The sequence below is a fragment of the Bos indicus x Bos taurus genome, chromosome 7 (assembly GCF_003369695.1).
Source record: "Bos indicus x Bos taurus breed Angus x Brahman F1 hybrid chromosome 7, Bos_hybrid_MaternalHap_v2.0, whole genome shotgun sequence".
In the NCBI taxonomy this organism is placed as follows: domain Eukaryota; kingdom Metazoa; phylum Chordata; class Mammalia; order Artiodactyla; family Bovidae; genus Bos; species Bos indicus x Bos taurus.
In genome coordinates, this window is record NC_040082.1 from 45,039,541 (window position 1) to 45,059,329 (window position 19,789).

Sequence of the window (19,789 nt, forward strand, 5' to 3'; positions counted from 1 at the left end):
CTCTCCTAGGTTCAGTGTGAGGGGCCAGAGGCAGCCCTCAGCAGTTTCATGTGAAAGGGAGGGCACAGAGAAGTGGAAGGAACTACTTTTTGTTATACCTCAGATCAAGAGGCTGCACAGCAGAAAACTGGGCCTTCCTTTGCTTTCTGAAGCAAGATGACTCTGAAAAATGGCATGCTCCAGCAACAACCTGTCACTGACCCTGAAGGCTCCAGGTGACAAGTAAGACTCCCCACTCTCCATGCCACCTAGGATGCTGAGAAATCCACTTCCACACTATGGAATGGGAGAGGGTGAGGGTGCTGAGGAGGGGAACTAACTGTACTTTGAAGATTTCTGTTTAAAATTTCAGAGTTTGCACTCCCATGTGGCAAACACAGGCTGGCTTCCCTGGTGGCTCAGATGGTAAAGAATCCACCTGCAACGCAGGATACCTGGGTTCGATCCCTGGGTCGGGAAGATCCCCTGGAGGAGGACGTAGCAACCCACTCCAGTATTCTTACCTGGAGAATCCACACAGACAGAGGAAGCTGGTGGGCTATGGCCCACGGGGTCGCAGAGAGTCAGACACGACTAAACGACTCAACACAATGTATAACACAGAGTGGTGGCCGCCCTTAGAAGGGACCTGGATTTTCCAGTTTGCAACTCCCTCTGAGCCCCCAGCAGGCATTTCAATTTGCAACCATCCATCCCGTAGATGGGTGGACAACTATACATGGATAACCGAAGACCAGAGTGAAGCTCCGGGGCCAGGGTACCTGCTATGCTGGGTAGCACTTAGGCTCGATTCCGGCCGATCAGCTGCAGTCAGTTTGCACAGAAGTGAGCAAGAGGGCAGGGTCAGACTTCTGTGACCTGTGCAGGGTGCACTCGGGGTGGAAGGGCAAATGGAGGGAAGACGGCTATCACCAGTCACTGTCCTATACAGCTAGGGGCCGAACGCACAAGTGAAAGATCTGAGCTCCATGTGGGCATTCAAAGGGAACAACAGAATGTGTCTCTTGTTTCTCATTTAGATCGTTTATTAAGAGCAAAAGTCGGGCCATCCCATCTGTGTGATATTGCAACATGAAAAGTCATATACATACTAAGGAGACCCCACAGAATTGAGAGCCTTTCAACAGTACAGAGCCATAGATTACAAAATTAAAATACAAATGATCCCCCCAATTGGCAGGAAACATGTACAATGAGGAGGCCTGAAATGGAAGGGCACTTGCTTTTCGATAAGGCAGTTACAAAATGGAAAAAAAAAAAACCCAAACCAACCCGCACCCCTAAAACACTCTGATGGGCTGAGCAGATAATAGACATGTGAGACAGGGATCCTGCACAAGCCTCTGCCACTGGCAAAGATGTGCTCATTAAATGAAAGCCACTGAAGAGTTTGAAGATGCAAGCCAGATGAAATGACTGTAGACATTCCTACTGTAAGAAAAGTCCCACCCTGCCTCCGGCTGGATTCCACCTCAAAAAATGGGATTGACTTTACCCTTCCTGACCATGAACTTGGAAACAGTCTGTAATAAAATGAATACAAAAGCACCCCTAGAGCACCACGCTTCCCAGGGCGTGGTCTTCAGCTCACCTGTCCTTCAGTTCAACTGCTTCTCTCGCTAACAGGGACGGGGGCTGCGAATGGCAGGGCCACAGAGCTGTGTCTGCTCAAGTCAGGGTCACCTGATTGACCCACCTGAAAGGCAAGTGCATTTTGTGAGAACTTACATTCTAGGACACCACATTTCCCGCCAGGACTCTGGAATCTTGGTCTTAAATTACAGGCTCCTTCCGATCTCCCCTCCCATTCATTTTACAAAACTCAACTGATGGCCTTCCCAGTCAGGTCTTACAGCCTTGAGTTCTGCAGGTTTGTTCACAGTCCCTGACAGCCAAGCTGGCCTGGGGAACCTCTGCTTAGTGGCAGGTCTCAAGGATCTGAGGGCAGCTCCCTTGCAGACTGGGTTCCAGCTATGCTGTGAGTTGTGAAGTGAACCAGCGCTAAGTGGGTCTAGATGATGCCAAAGCATTCGGGCAAGTCTTTTTGAATCTTGGTTTCCCCATCTCTAAAAATCAATGACTGGGCAATGGCAACCTTTAAGGAGTTTCCAGCTGGAAAATATGGCACCTCTCTGACACTGAGACATGTGGTTCCCCCAAGTTCCTAAGCTTTGCTTTCTCTATAAAAGCAGTGTGTGCAGTACTTGCAGCAATCTTAAGGTATACGCCCTTATGGGCTATTTAACCTTTCAACTCCAGGCAGAGCATGATCGTAGTTTACAATCTTCCAGCTAAAACTTTTCCTAAGTTTTGTGAGGCAAACACAAAACTAAGGCCTTTTCTATCCTAAGGTATTTTTTTTAGCAGTTCTGAGAGCACTCTCTTCTCCCCTGACCTCCTCCATCAGCTTTAGCAAGATTGAGGGAGAATAACTGGGGTTTCCTCAACATCTTCAGTAAGGACTAAATGGACTAATAATACTTAGGGGGGAGAACACTTGGGACAACAAAGTGTCTTGTTTGCTAGCTGCTCCTTCCCCAAAGACAAACACTATGCCCTGGGATGGTGCCAGCGATTAGTCCTTGGCTAACTTACTTAGCCCCCATTAGGCAGAGACTAAGATGGAAATTACAGAGAACATAGAAAAGCCAGAGGTTTACAAAGATAGGACAGGCTTCCCCAGGAGGTAGTGAGTTCTCTGTCCTCAGAGGTGTTTAAACCCAGACTGCTCCAACCTTGGTGGGACGGTTGTAGGCAGAATGTCAGCACCTATGGGAGACTGGACTGGATGACTTAGAGGTCCTTTCCCAACTTTTGGATCTTGTCGCTGTAATGACAGAGTCCTCAGATGATTTCCGTGCAGCAACACCTCTGGGATCCGTGGTTGGGCTCCTGAGTAAGTTCCCACTCCGGCTTTCTCCTTCCTACAATGCAGGTGCCCTCCAGGATGTTAACAAAAAGTTCCCACTAAATAAACAGCTGAAATGCCAAGGTTAGATGCAACATTCCAGCTGCAAGCAGTTATTCATATCTGCTCTCTGGAAGACTAGCTGTGACTATTTAGCTATGACAGGAACATCTAACAACTTGGCGGCTGCATCACATACATGAAATTCCTCTTCCTTTTACACCCCTGGTCTTGAATCCTTTGGTTGCAATCTCTCAAGGGATTTGGCTATGATCTTTTTCACATGCTGTTGCCAACCTAAGAGTTTGTTCACTGAAATAAGAAGTTTGTCCATTTGTTTTCTAAAAACCTTAAAAGGAAGCAACATGGATGGCAAGATGTTGACAATTCCATGTGACTCTTCAGGGCACAGGAAAGAACCAAGCAGGCTGGAACTGAGGCAGGAGCCGTGCTCTTTAAGAAGACAAAGCCAGTTCTGGATTGCATATTCCAGTTTTGCCCAGGAGCACCAAGAGGAGAGAAGGCAATGCTGCGACATGACAGGTGGAGAGAAGCACGAGTCCTTGACAGGTGGTAGCAAAACGCAGGCAGCCGCGATGAGCGCTGAGCTCCCCAAGCCCCACTGCTCCCCACAGCCAGACCTGGGTGCTTTGGAGGGTCAGCCACCTCTAACAGGTAGACGTCTCCTGCTCCAGATCAAACCGAGGGAAATTGCAGAAGAGGCTAAGGCAAGTGGCTTAGTGGTCTGATGAAATAGATTTCTGCACACAAGAAAAATACAAGCTCAGAGAGTTTTGTCTTTTTTCTCATCTAACATGCTTTCAAAGGTTGAAAAGACACCCACAAGCTCCACTCTCCAAAGGCCCTCTCCTTAGAGGAGAGCTGGCACACGACTTGAGGGCGCATAGCATCTGGCTGAGGGGGAAGCTTCCCCAGGCTTCACATGGGAACGAAAGCACTCTCACAGCCATGCTTGAACAGACAGAACCTAATACCACAGCTTCTTGTACAGAAGTGCACTGCTGTCTCTTCACTGGGAACACAGATCTGCTGTTGAAGAAACAGTGACATGACCTACACGTCCACAATTCTGGCTCAAACATCAGAAAAATACACTTTTTTTCTCAATGAGTTGTGGACATTTCCAGAGAGCAGGTTTCCAATGCCTTAAGCCTATCTGCCCCCAAACTCCAGCCTGACAAGAAAACACTTTCCTGGATAAAGGGGACTTGGTGTTTGATGCCTTCAAAGCCGTTCTAACTCAGCTCCTCAGGGGAAAATAAAAATCTACTTTAGAGCCTTCTTGATGCCCACACATCAAGAGCCTTTAGCTGTGAGTAGTGAGACTCTCTAAACACCTATTGAATCTGCACAACTGGAAACACGCCCAGAACACCCTGATGTGCCATCCATGGCCAGGTGTACGCAGATAAGATCCACTCAGTCTCAAGTATGCTCTAGGTACATTCATGTACACATATCTTAAAAGGCTGCAACCTGCTAGACATGCGTGGTGAACACTGGTGAAAGCTGGGCTGCAGCTGAACACATGGAGCTACTGAGCGAGAGTGGTGGCCCTAACCGTCCATAGAAAGCACGCTCCGTGGAACGGATACCTTTGGCCACTCTACCACCCTGCTGGGTGTGTATGTGTTGGGGGTGGTTCTGACTTCTCTGTGTGGATACTCAGATTAAGTCATCTGTGAGACACTAAAACACTCTGCCAGGCTACGCTGTCCAATGCTGCTTCTATTTTTTAAGGCTTAAGGAAGAACTCAGAATGAAAACTGAGTTAGAAAGCGGTACCTTTGACCACAATATGTCAAGGTGGTCAGAAATTAGAATTCAAGTCCTTTCTTCTCTTTTCTTCCCACTCCCTGTCCACATCCTCTGCCCTCCAATACACTGACTAGAAAATTTTGCAAAAGCATACTTTTGGATATAAAGCTTTGTTTTCAAAGGATACTTTGGCTCTGATATAATTAGATAGAGGAATCTGAGGTTTTGAACAACAACAACAAAAATTAGGTAATTATTAATACTTAAAAAGAAAAAAACACTTTAGCAACTTTCCCCCTAAAAGAGAGGCAAATTGCTCACAAAAATGAACATCAGATGGCACTGACCTGTGTTGCTCAAACCCATGATTTGTTGCTGACCCCCAAAGAGGCCAAAGCTGGTCAGACTTTCTATCCCAGAGCTGGACTTCGGAGCAGAAACCACCCGATCCTTGGAAGCTTCCTTGTGGTTGTGAATTAAGGATTAGTATCTCTGAAAACATGAGCCCCAAAGCACTAAATGTCTCCATGTGTCAAAGCATTTCTGGCCCAGGAGAATGAAGTCCCAATACATCACTTGACCCTGAAGCATGAAGCGTGGAGGGGTGCACAACGGACCATGGCTCCCAGGAGGAGCTCTGCATCAGGGTTTCTGGCACCTCCACAAATACAGCTTGGCACATGAGTCTGCCCTGGAGTCCCGGTCTGACCTGAAACCTCCTGCTGGTGCATCAGGACTTCCTCACGCTCTAGAAGTGAAGTGGTGAGCAACAGGAACAGCAGAGGCCTTGATACCAAGAGGTGGGAAGCCCAAGACTGGCTCTGCTAGTGACAGTTGGATGTGCCAGTAAACCCTGCCTGAGTGCCTACTGTGTGCACAGCACAGAGCCGGTGAGGGGCCGGGGTCAAATGATTTGCTGATAAGTGACAAAGCGTGGTGTCTACGTCCCGGGCAGATGTCTGCTCATGCACCTCTCTGCCAGCCGTACCTCGCTGTTGGTCCGGGGCTATACCTCACAAGTGGTTGCGTGGAATTACAAGGTGAATACCAAAATATCTGTCATCCCACACGTCCAGCAGAAGTGACTTAATGCTCTGCAGAATGCGGCAATGCACTGTTTTCCTTTCCTTCTTTTTCCAATCTTGTGTTTTTTTTTAGTCCGGTAGTTGCCTTAAAAGAAAGTCTGTGTATAAACATGCTGAATCATGAGAATATAATCCTCCTGCCCGAAAAGATTTACAGTATTCATTATTCAAACTTTTTTATTTACAATAAAATTTAACAGTCTTTATGGGCTTAAATGTAGCAGATGTCACCTGTGCATTAATATTATACTTCATTCCTTGAAGGTGTGCTTCATCATCACTCAAGCTGTTTGCCACTCTCTGACTTCTGGTCCAGTCTACTCTTGTTACTCTTCACCATGTAGATGAAGTAAGCGAGGGTCTCCTTTTCATTCACAGGTATGTTCCTGAAGTGTCGGCTGACAGTCTATATGGGAGGGAAAAACAGAGCCCGTTAAACCATGTTAATAAACCAGGGCCGCGGATTCTCAGTTGTGTAAAAGGTAAACAGCAAGCTGCTTCCAGAGCTGGGAGGGAGTTATGATTACTGCACAACTCCCTGCAGTGCTCCAGAATGCAGAATGTGAATGCCCTTCTTTCCCAGGCTTAGGGGATTTGGTTTCCAGGCTTCCAAAAGCAACGTTTTAACCCACAGCACTCCCAAGATGCAGTCCTATTTCAGGGGCAGCTAGCCTATCCATCACAGCATAGTCTCAAGGTCATCTCCATGGAGGAGACTGGGACTGCTCTGGGTGACCAGCTGCTACCATAACCTCTTAGGCCCTGGAACTGGGCCGAAAAGTGTCTTTTTAAAATTGTGTCAAATAAACAGCCAACTGAACAGATGTAAGCCCTGACCCAAAAAATCATCTAAATAGTACGTAACTACCTCTTGAAAGACATCAGATTTGAAGGAAAATTCATATGTATTCCCAATATTTTGATCTATTTCAAGTCCTGAGAATGCAGTCTCCACTTGCCCCATCTCATCCCATCCGTCCCACCAGGGGTGGGCACTGGTCTTGAAGTATGAAAGGCTTATGTACTTCTATGTTTTAACTGGATGCTAGCGAAGGAGAAGTTTAAGAAAAAATGATGGATCAGCAAGAAAGCTCTCAAGTAAAGATCAAAAACCAACAGGGATGTGAGCCCATAAGGAAATCTCTGAATGGACCAAGGGCTCTAGGACAGATAGATAAAAAGGGAGTCAGAGAATGAAAACCACAGAGTGGCTGTCTTTGAGGGGTAGGAGTGTACTTTTCATCATTTCCAAATTTTCTATAAAAGATAGAAAAACACATTTAGAAAAGAAGGATGAGAGGATGCCCATATACATACCAATAGGACAGAAGTATCAAGGCAGGCTGTCAGTATATTAAAATAATGGACAATGGAACACCCCCACCCCCATCCCATGCCCTGAACTAGATAAGGACTCAGGGCAGGAGAACACATTCTTGGGCTCCATTCATTATAATAAATACTTCTATTACCAATACCAGAGTAGAAAAAAATCAAGGAAAGAAAACAAAGAAAGAAAAATAGCTCCTACAGAATATGAGTGAAGGTTTAGGGATGATTAATCAGACACACCTCATGTGCAGAATGGAACATATCTGGAAAGAATCTTGCAAAACAAGATTCAAACAAACGAGCAAACAAAAGAACTCTCAGGACTTAGAATCAGGAGTCATGAGATTCCAAGCTACCAACTTGCTATGTGATTTTAAGCAAGTCCTTTCTTTCTCTCTGTGCCCTGGTTTCTTTTATGGAAATCAGGCCTTTCTAGGTCTAAAGCTGGGGGATTCTAAATTGTGCAAAAGAGGGAAGAGGAAGTTGCTTCCAGAGGTATGGAGGGGTTATGTATAGACACACAGGGAGAATCAAGGTCACGGTCAGCAGCACGGTGCTGGTGCTCCCTCTGTAGAGGGCAAGTCTGTCTACCTACTTCTGCTAACTGGGCCTTATTGAAGCCTGGTCTGGTCTGCAATTTGTAGTGTCGTTTATAACGTCGGAGAGTGTTCACCTGCAGCTGGAACAGATCAACCTAGAGAGAAGAGGAGAAACACATTATCCATCACCTGACCAGCCACGACTCATCAAATGCCCCCAATGTGCCTAGCACTATGCTAGGTAGGGGCGGGGAGGGAGAGGACTACAGACAAGTCTTAAAAGTGGCCCACTGAGGACTAATTACTAGTTGGGAGGACAGAAGCAACAGTGGAAGCAGAATTTTGGCCAGGGAGGGGTGGTCCTAGAAGGCTGATGGAGGTGGTGAAGCGTATGCTAAGGACAGGCAGGGTTTCAAAAGGGAGCAAGGGAACAGACAGTAGGGAATTATAGAGAAGGCCATGAGCTCAGAAAGCCAGGGGAGAGACACACGGGCTAGGGGATCAGGGGCACTTATGGTGGGTTTAAAGGGTGAGACTGGGTGGTAGCATGTCTTGACAAGCAGAAGTAGTGATCCTGGTTTGGGGAGGGGGGTGCTATCCCCAGAAGATTAATCTGTGGTGTTTGTAGGAAGACTGACTGGGGTGTGGGGGGATGACAGAGGGAGCTGATGCAGTGATGATCCAGAAATGAGATGGGAAAGCAGGGGTGCTGATGCTGGAGGGGGCAGCAGGCAAGGAGAGAAAAGGGAGAAACAGACAGACATCCTGGAGGACAGGTCGGAGCTCGGCCCAGAGTGGACACAGGGGCGTGAAGGACAGCGGGACGCACTAGTGTTCTCAGGTAGTTCTCCCCTAGGCCTAGCCTTCGGGTGTGAGGGTCCTTAACCGCCCCCCCCGCCCAGAGACAGCTCAAAGTACTGCAGCAGATGTACAAATTGGCAGGCTAGGGTCTGGGTCTCTGCAGATGACTGGGTAACAGAGGGGAAAGGACTCTCCTTTTATTTTTGTCTAATAAAGGAAGAGAGGAAAGCTGCACAGTCATGAAATAGTGAAGGCCCGGAAAGTTGGGCTGCCTTTACCTGCCTCTAAAAGAGATGTTCTTGCTTCAGGCAGGTGGAGAGCACTTAAAAACAAAATGAATGATCAATATGAGGGACCAAAGTCCTTCATTCTTTTCAAACATTCCTCAAATCTTTTTTTTTTTTGTGAAAAGCATTTTGATAGTGAATACATCCATTCCTTCATAAAATAATAATAATAATGCTAAAAGCATTAGAAAGATACTGTAAACCAGTGATAGAAAAGGGGACACAGAGAGGGGCAGGGGGAAAGGGCCATATTTTCAAAGATTTTCTTCCGCATCTGCAGACAAAGGCCCACCTACTCTTTCTATTCCTACACAGTCATTTTCACCCTGAGTGCTAACAGGCGGTTGCCTTATGAAATATTCATGTGTCAAATATTCAATGTACATTATAAATGGTTCTTCTTTTGCTGAGTCTAAAGTGAAAACAATTTAGAAAATTCGATATTCATTCCTGTAACCCTGCTTAATAGACACTGGCACTTTGAAGGGATGGTGGCCTTCTGGTTTGAGAAGTGATGACAATTCTCAGCAGGACAATTCTGTCCCCAGAGGACACCTGCAATGTCCGGAAACACTGGGAGTGGTGGCGTACCTGGCACTTGGTGGGCAGAGGCCAGGGATGCTGCTGAACATCCTACGAGGCACAGGACAGCCGCCACCACAAAGAATTATCTGGCTCCAAATGCCAACAGTGCCACTGTTGAGAAACTCTGTGCCAGTGTAACTGACCTTGGAATAGATGTCTGGGAATAAGCCTGGACCAGGAAGCAGAGAGTGATAGAAAATCCGAGCTGGTGGGACAGGACAATTTACACCTTCATTTCGCAGACCAGGAAACAAAGCGGAAGTGACTTCCCCGATCCATACACACTCAGTCTCCAACTTTAAGGGCAAAACCAAAGTTCTGAAAAACTCGGCACTGTGGTTCTATTTAAGTATTTTTCAGGGGCTTCTTGAAGAAAGGCAGCACAGATACTGAAGAGGGCACCGGACTGGGGCCCCCAAACTGAGTGTGTGGCCCTGAGTGTCTGTGCCTGTCAGTAAAATGGTGGGGCAGTTAGACCAGTTGATTTCAAAGCTTTCAGCCCTCAGATTCCATATTACTATGATGCTATGATTCACTTTTCAGATACACCACAGCAATACAAAGGCGACTAAAGTTACTTCTTAAACCAGGCCAGAGGTAAGGATCAGGTCAGAATTCATTCTCCAGCTTTCTCAAGGTGAAGTTTTGGACTTTTACCTCAGGAATGTCAGTGTCATGCTCAGGAGAATCTCCGCCATCGTCACTTGTCTTCCTCTTCCTTTTATTTCGTACACTCTGGATGAAATTTTTGTGGAAATCGCAAATATACAGATGCCTTACCTGATGGGAAGCAAATTAAAGTCAGAGTTGCCAATCCCATGGAAACAGCAACAGGTATCTGTCAAATTATGGGCCTTTTCTCCTTTGTGAGGCATTGGAAAGACCACAGGAAGAAACAGACACAAGCCATCATCTCCTCAAAGAGAACACTGATATCACACCGAGCAGTTCATCATAAATCAAGTTCCCCCTGAATAAACACAACACATGTGACAGATACCGCTGGAGTGGAGGTCCCTGACCAGAAGGGAGGACCTGCAGCGAGACAGGAAGCATTCTGGGTGGAACAACCAAGACTGAAGTTTCAAAGGAGGCTGACAGAAGGCGCGAGTGAGGAGGCCCTGAGGAGACTGTGTCACTTAGGTCAAAGTGACTGCCTGTGCAGGAGCATCAGGAGAAATGAGGGGGTTTGGGACATGAGAACAGCTTAGACTTTCCTTCAGACAAGACAGAGTCCCCCTGCGATGTGACATCTTCAGACCTGTAGGAGTGAGTAATTTACATGGGGCTGGAATGCACTGCCCCTGGGAGCAGGAAAGCGGGCACTGTGGCAATGATAGGATAGCCGCCATCCTATTTTTCCATTGACAATAGCAACTACTGTACCATGACAACCCTCTGAAAAACTATTTCTATGTATCAATTTATAATTCTTGCATCAGCACTCACAGAATCCACAAAGAGAAGCAGAAAGAGGTGCAGAGATTCTCACAAGGTGAAACCACATAAAAGAAGCTGGATACCACTACTGATTTTCTAATGTAGGCTGGAGGCATAATAGTAAGTGAAGGTGGAAGCAGCAGCTAAGATGTGAAGGACGTGTTTTTATTAAGAATATAAGTACCAGGGTTGAGATGGAGGAACCATTCAAGAACCTAACAAACTGAATGCCTGTGTAAATGACTTGGGGTTGTTGACACTGAACCAGCTGTTACACAAATGTTCTTGAGAGACTTCTGAATATGAGTTTATTCCTCAACTGCTTAAAGATAAAAGTAAGCTGATAGGAAACCAGCATAATTCAGGCCTTTCCATGGAGAAAATAATGGAAACTGTTTCTTATTCACATGAATCAGCACTTTCACGTGGTTAGATTAGTGAGCCACGAGCAGTTTTACGTCTACACTGTGATAGTGTCTTGCAGACAGCAGGCACCCAATAAATGCTGCTGAACCAACACAGGCAGCCCCTTGCATCTGAAAGCAGCTTAGGCCAGTAAAAGCCACATTTACGTATGGCTATAAATTTGAATGACTTTGCCAGATTCAACTCTGTCAAAGGACTTTGAGACACAGCACGTGTCACCGTCTCAAAGAATCCCATCCAGCTGATGCATAGAGGACTGGACATGCTTTCATGAGGGAAGAAAGCACATTCACAACATATCCTACATCCTTCATGCTAGCTAGTTTCACATGTAAGACTAAGCTGGTCTTCAAATTCACAGACTGACAGACTTAAGAACAGGCAGAAGGCATGATTCCTAAAGCTGTGACTGGGAGATTTCAGGTCAAGATGCTAGAATAATAGAGTCCTAGATGGAAAAGAACTCAGCATTCACTACTGCAAACCCCCTGGCTCCCATCTCATTTTCTAGAGATATAAACTGAAGCCACCTTGCGTGAGGAAATGACCTGGCCAAGGTCATCCAGACCTTCTAACCCTGGGCACGTGTCCTTTCCTACTGCAACATCTTCCTTACACTGTTCTCCACTTCCACTTTCCTCCAGAAAAAAGCAGATATATGTCAATTGGAGGGATGTTTGAAAGCATGTTATATCTTAATAAATCACAGAACACTGCCAATGTCTATACAGAAGGAGTTAAACTGCCTGAGTTGGATTTAAGGTGCTATTATTTTAAAAGGTTCTCTGCTAGACCCTTTTACAAGATAAATAGTCATTATTCTTCCTTAACCATTTTCAAGTACTTATTGGTTTTCAGAAATTTCAAAGCCCAGTGGCCTTTGGGGAGTTGGGGGTGGAGGAAGGAGGGTGATAGAAAAGGCTCTAAGTGTTGTTGTTTTTTTTTCTGTTTCACTTTCAGCAACAGCTAAAAATTCTTGTAACACAGCAGTTACTTAGAATTGAATTCCTGCCTAAGCCTGTGAGAATGAAATAGAATCCCTTTCAGAAATAATGACTCTACAACACCACCTTGAAACAAACTGTGAGTGAGTGAGTCTGCCTTGAAATCCTACTCCTTCAAAAGCATTACCTTTTGGGGACTCGAGTACCTGGCTCAGGCTACCTCTCTTCCAGACAGTGTGTATCAAAGTCAACTTAGCCCTACACAGGTTTTCCAGAGGGGTCACTGGGAAAATGGAGTCCCAGATGCAGTAATACAACTGTTCAGATGGTGGGTTTAAAAGAACTGGGAATTTCTGTTTCTTAAGGACTGGAAAAAATATTAAGTAAAGACTCCCAACAATCTACACAGAAGGTGGGCAGTGCTTCCATGAGGATGAATCCACTGCTGTCCTAGAATTGAGCATTTCACTTCCATATTGTCCCATTCCAGGCCACCACAGTGGCTAGCCAGTTACTTGCGCTCAGATGAATTCCTTTCTTTCATTGATAGAGACTTGTAGTGAGAAAGCCATCAATTCACCCCTAACCACTTAAAAATAGCATCTTTCCATTGAAGAGTTGCAAATATAACTGTTAACTTAAAACAACAACTGGATGTGAGAGTAAGAGTGTAGAAGAAAGCACAGGGAAGATATTTTTAATTTTTTATTTATTGAAGATTTAATCAAGGCTTATGTATGAGGCCCAGAGGTAAATCAGACAACAGATTCAAGAAATTAACCAGCCTCTTAGGTGCTGTGTGACTTTGGCACCCTCGCTTCTTATCTCTGGGTCTCAGTTTCCCTTGTAACATCAGAAGTGGAAAAAGTGGGTGTCCTTTCAGTTTAATGAGCAATCTCTGATTTCCCTCCAAAGTGGAGAAATTTTGGTCTTAACCACGTAATCTAGCTGGTCCACCTGGTATTTAATAATACCCCTCCCAACTCATTTCCAATTCCTAATCACCTGGCAGCTACTTTAGGCTTACAGCAACAGATGTCAAACGAAAAAGTTCTTAATTGGTTGACAATAGGCACATCTTCAGAATTTTTAGAATAGTTAACTACAGTGGTGAAATCGCACCGGAAAAGTTTTCTATTCAAATTTAAAATTACCCACCCCCACCGCTCTCCGGGCATTTCTAAAGAAATTAACCCTATAAAAGTGTATTTTCTTCCTTCCAAGTCACGTTGACTGCCTGAGCCACCTCCCAAGACCAGGTCCTGGCCTTATTTCTGCCACATCCTTGAAATCCCATTTCCCCACAGCTGCCTGCTAAGCAGCGAGCTTGGCGACCCTGTGCAGAAGCTGAGGCCGCCGCAGACAGGAAAGGAGCTGCCACCTTTCCTTTTCTGAAGGAATAACAGGGATCCGAGAAGGAGGGAGAAGTTGGATAAGAGCCGGGTCCCTTCATCACCTGCTCCTCCGTGGGCCAACCAAATGAACCCACCTCTTCCTGCTCCCCTGTCTACACCGATAAAACTCGCTAAAAATTGGTGTCAGATTTTCCCAGGCAGGAAGGGTCCTCGGAGCAGCCCCGCCACCAACCTCCCGTATTTGGGCAGAGTCCTAGTTAGAACCCGTCAACGCCGAGCGGCCTTTGCAAGCCCGAGTCCAACTCCTCAATTTGCAGATAAAGGGCTGCGAGGCCCAGGGCGGGGAGGGCCCCAGAGTCCCGCCCGCAGCCCAGGGCAGCGGCCCGAGAGCCGCCCAGCGCGGGGACCCAGCCGCGGGCGGGGGCGGACTCACGCTCTTGTCGATGTCCAGCTTGAGTTTCTTCTGCGAGATGCTCTTCTGGACTCTCTTGCTGAAGGAGGCGTTGCCCGCGGGCCGGACGCAGCGCTCGCCGTCCTCGATGAGGCAGCAGCTCTGGCCGTAGCCCGGGGCGGCGGCGGGGGCGGCGGGGGGCCCTTCGCGGCTGTCCTCCTCGGTGCTAAAGCCGTTCATCTCCTCGCCCCGGGCCGGCCCCTCTGGGGGAAGGTCCCCCGTAGGCCACTCCACAGCCGCGCTCCCCGCGGGGCAGGTCGCCGAGGCCCCCGCACTCGAGGGTCCCAGAGTCCGTCTTCAGCCGAGGCGCTGCCCGGCCCCACGCCCGGGAGGCCCGGCTCCGCTCCGCCGCGCTCCGGCTCCTTCGGTTCCCGGCCCGCGTCTCCACCAAGCCCCTTCTTCCCTGCTCGCGGCCCCGGGGTCGTCTCCCGCGGCTTGCAGGGCCCCGCCGGGAGTCACCCTGAGGCGCCTTCTGCCGGGGGCCCTGAACCGTTACCCTTCGGCGGGGACGTCCAGGAGGGCGTCCCAGGAAGCAGCAGCTCCCCGAGGACTCCGGGCCCGGGTTGCCAGAGGGTTCTGAGGGCCCCCGCCGGCTCCCGCCTTCTTTCGGCTGCCGGGCAAACTCGCCGCCGGGCAGCTCCCCCGGGGTGGCGCGGCCTCCCCGCGCGGGGCCCGGCCTCGAACCCGCGGCGCCCGGGCCCCGCGGCTCCTCCGGCCCGCCCCACCCCTGCAGCCGCTCGGCTGCGCCCCGAGTCCCGAGGCAGCCCCTGGGCCGCCCGGCCGCCGCCCGCCCAACGCTCCGCACCACAACAGTTCGCTCCCCTCCCCGCCCTCCGCGGGACAGCGGAAGTCCCGCCTCCGCGAGCTCATTGGCAGCCTTTCCTCTATGGGCGGGGCCTCCGCCGCCGCTGGCACGTTCCATTGGGCGCCATCGCCGCCAGTCCCCGGCGCTTGGCTACTTCCTGGACTCTGCTGGGATGGGTTCAAAGTAGAGAAAGTGGAAGAGGGAAGAGTTCCCCGGGTGAGGGAGACGAACCGGGCCGCAGACTTTCCGGGCTCTGGGAGGGATGGTTAGCGGGGTCCCGGCTGGACGGAGGACCCGACTCCGGGGACAGAGGATCACCTTCGGGGGACAGAAGTACAGACGTGGGCGGAGGCGCAGAGGGACAGTTACGCGGTGGGGCTTGTGAGGGGGGCACCTAAAGAAAGAGGTACTGTCATGACAGGTTCAGACTGGGTGAAACGGAAGGACCAGGGCCAGAGGACCCGCAGACCCGCGGGATAGAAACCGGATAGAAAGACAGTCATGGCGGGAAAGACAGAGGGACAGTCGGGACAGATAACGTGGAAAGACATGGAGAAGAGGTGATGGGGGTCTGATGGCGGGTCTTGTAAGGCGGTCAGAAGCTTATGGGTGGCGGAGACTCCCCACTGTAGAGACTAGGACAGGCTTAGTCGGTGCGGAAAGAGAAGGGGAGAGGGACGGGGACCCGAGGGGCTTGGGTGACCCTTCAGCTGGGAAGAATCGGAAGTCGGTATTAGGTCTGGAGGGTGGACTGAGTGAACCGCGCGGGGAAGAGGAGGGGCTGCCGAGGAGATGCAGAAAAAGGCTGGGCCAATCTCCGCGTGGAGAAGGATTTGCCGTATTTTGGGCCCTCCCAGGAGCTCTGTAAACTGAGGCTTCTATTGCTTTAAGCCGGAGATTTACTCGCGAGGTGGCCGCGCCCTGCAGAGCCCGGGACTTGGGGTTCGGAGCCCAGAATGTCACGCACACCCCCAAGGCCGTAGGGAAAAATGCTCCAGCACGCCTAGTCGGGCCACCTCTCCACTGGGTGGCCTGGGGACAAATGAGGGCCAAAGGCCCAAAGGGACTAGTCCAGGGTCAGGCAGTCACGCAGTCTTTTAGGGCTGGGAGGCATTTTCTCCGGGGGAGGGGCGTGAAGGGGACAGGGAGCGTTAGAGTCGCACGTGTACCTATTTTGGTAGTACTAGGTAGCATTGAAGAGGCTTCTGGTTTGTGTCTTGTTGAAAACGGGAAACTACCAGTTTCCGTGTTTAGAAGCAGATGCCCTGTGATCTTCAGTTTTCTTCAGTGGCCTTCAACGTATTTGTACCCTGTAGCCTAGTAATTTCTCATGTGAGACAGCCATTTTAGGAAATTGGCCTACTAGAAAATATTTTAAACACAACAGTGTTCATTATGGGATTATTTATAATGGGAAAATGTGAAAAGAACAGAAAAGTTCCATACTGGAAATGGTTAAATCAACAACCTAACCCTGTGAATGGGATATGATGTGTGTACATCTATGTTTTTTAAAAAAGAAAAACAACTATTTGTACATAAAAAATACACCAGAGTATCAACAGTAATTATTTTTGGGGAGTGGAAATAGGATTAATATTTTTCTCCTGTTATTCTACGTTTGCATTTTCCCCAATAAACATTTCTTGCCTTTCTAGTAGGAAAAAATAGAATAAAAATTAATAGAAAAAAAGGCAAGTTTAATAAGATTCTTCCCTTGGAGTTCATAAATTCAAAAGTAAATTATTGAACATATAGTGTATATACTCATTTCAGGCTTGGCCACAGGAAGAAGATGAAATATAATCCAAGGCTTAAAAGAGTATAGCCTCTAGCAGGAAAGTTCAGACATACACACAGAAAAACAGCTGGTTATCTGTACAAGGCAGTGTGTGATATTGGTTTCAAACTTGATTGGTATGGATAAGAGCTCCTACATTCTCCATATTTTTTCCCTATATTTTTTCCAAATAGCATTTGCACCTAGCACCAGGGTGCTGCAGTACACAGAGTTTCTACTGCACCAGCTTCTCCTATCACCACCCTTCTGGTAGGGAGGGGAATTGGGTCCTTATTCTTGGGGGCAACCCAGATGGCTCAATGGGTAAAGAATCCTCCTGCAACGAAGGAAACACAGGAGATGCGGGTCAGATTTCTGGGTTGGGAAGATCCCCTGGAGAAGGGAATGACAATCTACTCCAGTATTCTTGCCTGGAGAATCCCATGGATAAAGGAGCCTATCGGGCTCCAGTCCAAAGGGTCACAAAGAGTTGAACACGACTGAGCAACTAGAAGAAAGCCCTAGAAGAAAGTATTGTCTTTGAATACTTTGAGCCCTAGAAGAAAGTATTGTCTGTGCCTTATATCTGTTATTCTTATTATTTTTGTGTGTGAAATATTTATACTGTATCACTGGCCATCATTTATTTGGACATCTATTTAAAAAAACTTTTTTGTTAAAGTATAGTTTTTTTTAATTAATTTTTTTGGCATACAGTAGGTTTACAATGTTGTGTTAGTTCCTCCTTTACAGCAAAATGAATCAGCTTTACATATACGTATGTCCCCTTTTTTGGATTTCCTATATCTGCTACTCCTGTATTCTTTAGAGTTCTCTTTACTTCTTACTGGGGAATGCCTCCTTACTACAGTCTCGTTATAATTAATAGATCTTTACCTTTCTCCATTGAAATTACTGTTTCTCTCCGAATTACCTCCAGCCTCTATGTATTTTTTGGGGGTGGGGCACATGCTTTTAACTAGCATTTACATACAATTTTGTAGTCTTTCTTTAGGGGAAACATGACTAATACAGAAGGGTCAGAGAGATACAACGTTGCTGTCTTTGAGGATGAAAGAAGGGAACCATGAGCTAAGGAATCACCTGCTTGCCTGGAAATAGGAATAGCTGTTTTAGGTGGCCTGGATTACAGGGCTCCAAGGACAGAGAAGCAATGCACTTTTGCCACGCAAGTCTCCAGCCTCCTTGACCTTCCCTGAGTTCCCAACACTGGACTGGAATGGTTGAGGAGCAGCCTAGAAACCACCTGAGGCAGGATTAAAGAAACCAGAGAAGCTCATCAAGATTAGGAGACCAACTATGTGAGATGAGATTAAAGGAGTACAAACCCTATTCACACCCTAATCTTGTCAGACCCCACCTTTGACCCTCTGGAGAAGGTAATGGCACCCCACTCCAGTACTCTTGCCTGGAAAATCCCATGGATGGAGGAACCTGGTAGGCTGCAGTCCATGGGGTCGCTAAGAGTCAGACACGACTGAGCGACTTCACTTTCACTTTTCACTTTTCACTTTCATGCATTGGAGAAAGAAATGGCAACTCACTCCAGGGTTCTTGCCTGGAGAATCCCAGGGAAGAGGGGATCCTGATGGGCTGCCGTCTATGGGGTCGCACAGAGTCGGACATGACTGAAGTGACTTAGCAGCAGCAGCAGCATAAAAACCCTCATCAAATTCCTTGGGGTTGAGACATAGTTTTTCAAGGCAGAAGCTTGGTGTGTTTCCCTTTGCCTGGCAAAGCAATAAAGCTATCCATTCTGCTTTACCTGCCCCACCCCCACCCCCAGCCCAGCCCAGCCCACCGCAAAGAGACAAAACAACAACAAAAGAAACCTTTATCATAAACTTTCCTTGTGTTATTATATAGATTAGTTACAAATAGTAAGATCTGAAAAAAATTCCAATCTCCTTGCTGGGGGAATAAATCTATAACTCCGGAAAGGAGATATGAATAAGTAGTCAGATACTGCAGGAATGAATACAGGAGAGAAGATTCTGTGATCTTGTCCTGCTTTGTGTAGGATTTAAGATTCTTGAAATGGCCCTGAGAGTCTGACTTACAAGTTTAGGTAATTAATTTACAACATTTGCTTAAGTGCTTAGAAATATCTGACTTTTTAGATTTGTAAGTCTACCCTGTTGGCCATTTCAAATGTTTGAGAAAATCAGGCACATTAAATTAGTAATTGTAGTTGGAAATGTCTAAGGAAATTTGATTAATTAAGGCTGTAAGTCTGTTCAATGTTTAAGGAGGACTGAATCTACTAAACTTAATAGTAATCACAGAACAAGTGAAAGTGATTGCTCTTATCTTTATACAAAAAGTTTACGAGATTTATAATAGAATAGTAAGGTTCATAAGTTGAACTTAAAGTCTTTAAGAAAAGCTAGGTTTTTAAATGGGCAACTAGCATTCTTTTCCATACCCAAACCTACCCCTAGGTATTTAAAATAGCAGATCAGTAGCCCCCAATTTTATAGTTCTAGCTGGGACCTCTCTTCTGAACTCCAGATAACAACATTCAGCTCTTTGCTTGGAATGCTTTAGAGGCATTGCAGACCACAATGTTCAAGTTAACTTTTTCTGACACCCAAATCCATAAACTCTAACCGGCATCATCCTTGACTCTCCCACCCTCTCCCTCTACTTCAAGCCAACCCATCGTCAAGGCATTTTCTTCTATTTCCAATAGATATTCAGAATTTCTCCCCTTCATTTTCTACAGCCAGCAGCTCAGCCCAGCCCAGCATGATCTTTTGCCTGGAATGTTTCACTGGCCTGTACCTAAATCACTCATTCTCTAGGGAGCAAACCTATACCATGCCACACCCTCCTTAAGGCCCCTCACCAGCTTCCCAGTGCATCCTGGGAAGCTGCCATCTCTTTGCCCTGCTTCTCGTTCCTCAGTTCTGTTATTCTTCTTTAAGCTCCTCAAATAAGCCAAGCTCCTTCCTACCTTCAGTTCAGTTCATTTCAGTCGCTCATATGTGTCCGACTCTTTGCGACCCTATGAATCACAGCACACCAGGCCTCCCTGTCCATCACCAGCTCTCAGAGTTCACTCACACTCACGTCCATCAAGTCAGTGATGCCATCCAGCCATCTCATCCTCTGTCGTCCCCTTCTCCTCCTGCCCCCAATCCCTCCCAGCATCAGAGTCTTTTCCAATGAGTCAACTCTTCGCATGAGGTGGTCAAAGTATTGGGGTTTCAGCTTATGATCAGTACTTCCAATGAACACCCAGGACTGAT

The 19,789-nt window shown here is 47.4% G+C and overlaps 1 protein-coding gene across 2 annotated transcripts; it reads right to left on the bottom strand.

The window, feature by feature from the left end:
- Positions 1–1,002: 1,002 nt before the first annotated feature.
- SAP30L (SAP30 like) lies at positions 1,003–14,749 on the bottom strand. 2 transcript variants are annotated; one of them, XM_027545879.1, is made up of 5 exons: positions 13,915–14,749; positions 9,974–10,096; positions 7,700–7,798; positions 5,035–6,178; positions 1,003–1,696 (listed from the first exon to the last, which is right to left on the bottom strand). In XM_027545879.1, the coding sequence occupies exons 1-4, from the start codon at positions 14,110–14,112 to the stop codon at positions 6,050–6,052; spliced, it is 549 nt and encodes a 182-aa protein (XP_027401680.1). In that variant the 5' UTR covers positions 14,113–14,749; the 3' UTR covers positions 1,003–1,696; positions 5,035–6,049. The 2 variants fall into 2 exon arrangements, with proteins under 2 accessions (XP_027401680.1, XP_027401679.1); XM_027545878.1 differs by having other exon boundaries at positions 1,003–3,669.
- Between the last annotated feature and the right edge of the window lie 5,040 nt (positions 14,750–19,789).